Below are 6477 nucleotides of genomic sequence, written 5' to 3'. Positions count from 1 at the left end.
TATTTATGGAGCATTTCTCCTTTGCGCGGGACCTCCTCCGGTTTTTTCTCTTTGGACTCATTGAAGAACGCCGTCTGATTATTGACTTCATTAAGAGCCTAGGACGCTTAGGCCCGGTCGTCCACACTACACCGGAGGAATTTAAAAACGCAACAATCACCGGTTGTTTTATACTTTTGTTTGAGGAAATCTCGGCCAGGGTAATCAGGTGGTTCTCCTGATCCTATCGTGTTCGAAAAGGTCCGTTTTAAAATGTTTTCCGTCCACACCAAAACTCAAAGCCGACCTTGTCAAATTCCTCCAGTTTGAAGAGCGTTCGAAAAGCTCCGTTTTCGCGACGGATTACTCTTAGTCTGCTGGCAGCCGGTTTTCTCTCTAAGGGTCACTAGGACGAGTGTTTAGCCATCGCGAACGGCGGTGGCCGAGTTGGGAAGAAGGCGGGACAAGGGCGGTATGGCCGAGTAGGGAAGAAGGCGAGACGAGAAAAACATTAAAACATTGGAATGTTCTTTCCGCCCTCGCTGGGTTAGTTCACTTGCCGTGCGTTCAGCCGTTCGAACGGATACCGTAAAGAACGTTTTCGCGTGAAAGGTCCCATATTTGCCGATATCAGGTCACATATTTGCCCCCAATTCAAAATAAGCTCCGCTATTCCTGATTTGTGGTATGAAATAAAAAAAAAATTCAGAATCGTATCCATCTCGCTCATATTAGTTCTGTTCTGAGCCTATTTGCTTGTTTTCACACTTTTTACAATAAAACTTAAATTAGGAGTAATTCCAGAACAGAAACCTAATCAAGATCTTAATCAAAAAAGATTAAACTGAAACAGGGTAATTTCTACGAAACATTCCGAAAAGCTGGCTACAGCTTTGGAGCTTTTTGAAACTCTGGTATATTTAGTATTTCCGGAAATTCAGCACTGGCGCGACTCAGTTGCACATTAAATACACTAAATTTTACTTTGAAACAAGAGTGCAGCTACGTTTAAAACGCGTATATATCCGGTCTTATTTCCTCATTTGCAACTTGGGTTTAGTTTGCTTTGAGCTTTTTTTTTATTGAACTAAATCAAATTTACAGTTTCAGATACGCTCAGCGGGATAGAAATTTGTCAACAGAAACTGTCACTGTCACTTAACGCTTATCTTGATGTTACATTTTTAAACTTTGAACAATCAGTTCACAATTGGGAACGGACCATTAATGAGGGGGATGGGAGACAAGCAATTTTCAAGACAAAATTCCAGCACAGCAAACACTGCTGAAAAAAAATTCGTGCAAGGGAAGCCGCATGAAAATAAAAATCGAGCAAGTGCTTTCTACTATCCACGTAATGAAAAAATTCTTGCGCAAGCTATTGCCCACCAAAAAATTCATGCACAACCTAAAGGTGAGAGAAAAAAAAAAATTCATGCTCCAGAAAATTGACTGACCCTCCCCCCACCCCTCAAAAATATGATGGTCCGTCCCTTACAGTAGTTTCAAACTACTAATTGTCTAGTCCAAAAGGGGAGAGGAATGGAGGAATGGTAAGTATCGCCATCCAGATTGTGTTACATCTTCTCATAAACAAACTGTTATGCATTCCTAAAACGATCAGTTGGCTCATTCCTATGTTTGCTTACCGCTTCACTTGTGATTTAAATTAGGAGAATAATTAGGAATTGCTCGATACAACAAAAATTCGAATGGTTATTAGCATATGCCGATGACCAACCTTCCGAATGAAACATTGTTATTGTTGTGATCTGAAAGAATTCAGCGTGTGATTGCGATTTACAGCTGTAACTAAATTTTCAAAGCCCAGAGGACTAAGATGTCTATAAAACAACTTGTTGTTTGTCAGCTGACAAGCTTTCGCTTCATCCCGCAGCCTGTGACGCCCCTCGCTGTCTGTTGTCCCACCTCTGAATCACAAATGCTCAACAAGATTCCTACATCATTTTTTCCGACCTTGATTTTTCTCTCGGTCATCTCTACCGGTAAGTACAAGTCACAGCTCATCGCGATTTGCTTTGAATCAGAGCGAAAGACTGCAAGATGTCGTCGATGCAAAAGTTGGTTTTATGAAATGATAACCCACTTTCGAGAGAACATTGTTTAATTTTACGACGCTGATTTTAAGGTGTGGTTCAGAGTGTTGTTTAGAATTGCTAATTATTGTAGGATCAATCCGAGACTTATTGCCAGCAGCTTCGAATTTGAATCACAAATGCAACTTTGAGAATTTTACGGGAGCTGTACGTACCGGCAGTTGATTCAGTCTGCCCGGACCGCGTGATCGCACGTGAGCACCTGGATCGCAATGTGCATACCACAGGTTTTTGATTAAACGCCACCACCGTTTTATTCCAAATTTGGCTTCGTGGATCGGGAATTTATTTGACTTTCCCAGTTTATTAGAGCTTGTTAGAGTTTTTATTTCTTATTTTTGAGAGCTTAATATCTTATAATAATACCTGCAGTTTATTTAACCTCGATTATAAATTCTTTGTGGGTCTTATTTACAAATCTATTTAAATTTATCTTAAATATTTCTTTCGCCGGACGAATGTCGCTGGATATTCGGCGACAATTTCTGTTAGTCTGCAGGTACGCCAACGAGCTCAGAAGAACTTTGAAAGACAGACATGTCTATGCTGTTTAGATGAGCAAAGTCACGTTACTTGGCTTAAGTCTAAGTTATTTATTGGCTTATTTATTTGTCAGAGAAGTAGCCCTTCCGCTATATTTTAACTAATAACTTTAGTTTGCTGGTCAAAAAATCATTTTATTTGTAAAGGCCGAAATTTCGCTGTAAATGCTTTTTTTAAATAAACTAGCGTGTTCTTGGTGTGTCCACTGTGCACACGTACTCGAGCTAAAGTTGATATTTTCCTACTGATAAATGTGGATATGGACGTAGCCATGTCAGAATGATTTGTTTAGTAAACAAATTAAAGGTCGACACCGCTCTACGCCACGAATTTCACGATGGATGCGTAGTCCACGAAAATTAGAGAATGGACAGAATTCATGTGATATATCAAACACGAAAGATCGTGTTTAACCACATTTCTAAACACTGAGAAGGGAGTCTAAAATACGACGCGTAGCCGAGTATTTTTGACGAACTTCGAGGCGTCAGTTTCCAGTTAACACATCGCTGCTAATGTCACGAAACGATTTGTCAGTTGAAGTTTTGACCGGTGGTTGTCTCTAACTCTGTAGTTAACTATGATAATAATTATTAGTATAAATCTACTAGCGTTCTATCTCGAATGCCGTTCGCTGATTGGCTACGCTACTCACTATCTCTTCTGTTGTAGATTGTGAGTAGCCTAGCCGTGTGCGCTTGTTATCAAAATGACGGTCGATTCTTTGTGTTTCCGAGGTATCTGTCGAGAGAATTTAGATAAAGTTTTGAACGAAAAGTTGATTTATACTAAAACAATTAGATTATTCGCTCTTGAGTTCTATCGCGTGACAGTGGCTGGGGCTGCGCCCTCGTCAACTATCACGCGATATAAATCGCGAGCGAATAATCCAATTGTTTCAGTAGAAACTTCGTCCAAGTCGTATAGTAAGTAAAAGCTTTATTAATTATAACACGGTACCCTTTTCTCTTCAAGGTCATGGTTTGTGTTCGAAAGATGAATTCCAGTGTGATACCACTAAATGTATCAATCCAAGTCTGCGATGTGACGGCGACATTAATTGTCGTGACTTCTCCGATGAACTTCACTGCGGTGAGTAACCATGGCAACTACCTAGCTTTTGTGTTAGTTCGTGCTTTAGCACGTGTGTTAGTGGCTCATTCAGTCGTTCGTTGGCTCGTTGAGTCGTCAGTTCACTTGGTTAATGTGTTTGCTTATTAGTTTGTTTGGTTTGTTCATAAACTTCTATATTTTGAGTAGTTATCTATTTTTAGAATTTGACTGTTTTTTTAAGTTAGTTAATTAATTAACTCATTGATCGATTGATCGATTTTTCTTTTCTAATTTTCTTTTGAAGGCCCACTGAAATCGCCATGGCGAGTTGAGTTTCCCCATGAAACATAATTATTATTATTATCATCATCATCATCATCATTATTATTATTATTATTATTATTATTATTATATATTTGTTGGTCGTTTCTTCCTTCGTTTACGACAAAAAACAAAATACTTTGGACATCTACGTTTACTTAATAAATTAATTCTGATTCATTCATTCAAGAGTTTTTTTCTTTTTCCTTTCTGCAGATAAGAAAGGACCAAAGTTAAATGTCACAAACTTAACCATCCCAGCAAACAGAACATCATCACCCACCATGTCCAGTAACCTGACCACATCCCCACCCACTCCACCCAACAAACACAATGAAAACACCAAACCTGTTTCACCTAAGAAGACTAAGGAAGATAAACACAAGAAAAACATGAAAAAACGGATTTACTCCGATAACAACACAAAAGGAAAAAAGAAGCGTCAATTTTATAACAGAACTCCGGCTCGGTCACCAATCGAATCTTCGATAATGACAACGGACATAACAACATCAAGCGATGTGCAAACAAAGAATGTTGAGGCAAGGCCTGTCACGCACTGCTCAGTTGAAGAATGCGTGAAGTGGAAGGCTTGTTGGCGTGACATAGCGAGAACTCGCCAATGTGCTTGTGACGAGGCAGTATGCAGCCGAGGCTTAAAAACCAGTGCGCATGCGGGGAACGAGAACGAAAGGAAAACGAAAGGTGGGTCAGAAATGAGCCCTTTATAGCTCAATTATTTGTTCTCCCATTTCAGATTTTGGGATGTTAACGTTACTTTGGAAAATTACATCTTTTGGTCAAATCTGTTAAAATTTGTTTCTAAATATAGATTTTTCATATAGATTTTAGTAAACACTAAACCTCCTAGTTTAGTGTTCACTGATTTAGGAACACTCAATTAAAGAAAAAAGAAATCTGTTTAAGATAAAGTGTTAATCAGTCTTAATCTTTTCCAGTTTCAGCCATCTGTACTGCTTTTTTGGTTTATAATATTTGTTCTTCTAGCTCTGAAAATCGTTTTTTCAAGCGCTTCTTTCGACTCTTCACCAATCGCCTAAAAAGCGCGAGCCCCGTTATCTCATTCAGCAGCATTTAACAAACCACTTCACTTGCAGATGTGTTTGAATGGGTCATCATTTCCGTCTCTTCCACTTGTCTTATTGTGGCGATCACTGTCCTTCTTCTGAAGCGAAGAAGACTGCGTCAAACTAACGCCACGCCACTGCACGTGCGCACGGTAGTCTGCTATCACCATGGACACAAGGAGAGCGCTCTCTTAGGTCGAAATGTCATCATCCGTGACCAAGGAAAAGCTGCTACTGAAAACCGCCCCTTGTGCGAAGAGGCTCGGTGCCCAAGTCTTGTGGCCGAAGACGAAGGAAATGTTTGCTTCATCGATTTAACTGGTCAGCTGAAGTGCAACAATTGAGTGCGTGAAAAGTCTTGACTTGCCACCAGGAACAGATTTTTGAAGAAAGGATAGAAGTCCTATGAGATCCAGTTTTAGGATTGTCCTTGTTTCAACCGTACATGTAATTAAACAGAAAAGTTCACTTAGCTTGTAGAATATGTGTGAAGACCAAATGATTGACTTTGGGTTATCTTAAACGTTTTAAGAAAATATCGCGTAAAAGATTTACGTTGAGTAATAGCAAGATACACACGTAATTTTACTATTTACAGAAAAAAAATGTGTCGACTAGAACTTCGTTTGGTCTAAAAACAGACCACACTGTTTGACCACTTCTTTGTATTAATTTAATTACATGTAAACGGTTAGAAAAGAAAGTCAGGCGATTTTTGAAAATAGCGAGACAAGTTAGCAGTATTTAGCAAATTTCGTGCCTAGTTAGTGAACGATATTTTATTGTGATAAAATAGACTACACGCTAAAGCATGAAATGGACTGAATGACAATGGAATGTCGTTTTAGGTAGTTATATTTAGATTCGTTGATAATTAAATTATGAGCATTCAAAAAGGTGTTATTATTTGCTGTGTATATTTTAAAACCCGAAGTAGACTTTCTTTGCAGAGTCACCTGAAATGTTCTAATCGAAAATTTAAGAAAGCAAATTTTCAAAGCACAGTTTGAAGAAAATTCGAGAGGAAAACAACATCAAACTCAGGGTTAGAGTATTAATTTGTAGCAAGAAAAATAGAGAGTGACTGTCAAATTATAAATGTGTACCTCTTGCTATATGCAATGAGGGCGGGATTCTGAAGTGAGAAGAAACACTTTTTTCGCTTTGCCACACACAAAAAAAAACCCCAGAAGGTTAAATATTCGAGTGATGTAGAACCATAAACTTGACACAAATACTGACGGTCGATAAATAAACAAGAAACATCTCTGTTATTTGTTATTAGTCACAGTTCCGTTGATGTTTTGTCTGATAAAAAGCTCTTAAAATGCGCTGCAATCATTTTTATGTCAAGTTTCTCACCCATTAGTTTTACT

General features: G+C 38.6%; 1 protein-coding gene across 1 annotated transcript; it reads left to right on the top strand.

Annotated features, from left to right (window-relative positions):
* The first annotated feature begins 1804 nt into the window (after positions 1 to 1804).
* On the top strand, positions 1805 to 5997 carry LOC149111549 (uncharacterized). The gene is made up of 4 exons (XM_089290553.1): positions 1805 to 1985; positions 3615 to 3731; positions 4230 to 4718; positions 5132 to 5997. The coding sequence occupies exons 1-4, from the start codon at positions 1820 to 1822 to the stop codon at positions 5443 to 5445; spliced, it is 1086 nt and encodes a 361-aa protein (XP_089146679.1). The 5' UTR covers positions 1805 to 1819; the 3' UTR covers positions 5446 to 5997.
* Positions 5998 to 6477: the final 480 nt, after the last annotated feature.

The sequence above is a fragment of the Orbicella faveolata genome, unplaced genomic scaffold (genome assembly GCF_042242905.1).
Source record: "Orbicella faveolata isolate gen_17 unplaced genomic scaffold, um_ofav_v1 contig_2, whole genome shotgun sequence".
In the NCBI taxonomy this organism is placed as follows: domain Eukaryota; kingdom Metazoa; phylum Cnidaria; class Anthozoa; order Scleractinia; family Merulinidae; genus Orbicella; species Orbicella faveolata.
The sequence above is the reverse complement of the archived record's forward strand: the minus strand, read 5'-3'. Positions and strand labels throughout refer to the sequence as shown.

Excerpts from the sequence above, each read along its gene's own strand:
- LOC149111549 (XM_089290553.1), top strand. The coding sequence starts at position 1,820 with ATGTCTATAAAACAACTTGTTGTTTGTCAGCTGACAAGCTTTCGCTTC. Across the intron at positions 1,986-3,614 it reads TCTCTCGGTCATCTCTACCG|GTCATGGTTTGTGTTCGAAA; the intron begins GTAAGTACAAGT and ends TTTCTCTTCAAG. Across the intron at positions 4,719-5,131 it reads GAACGAAAGGAAAACGAAAG|ATGTGTTTGAATGGGTCATC; the intron begins GTGGGTCAGAAA and ends CTTCACTTGCAG.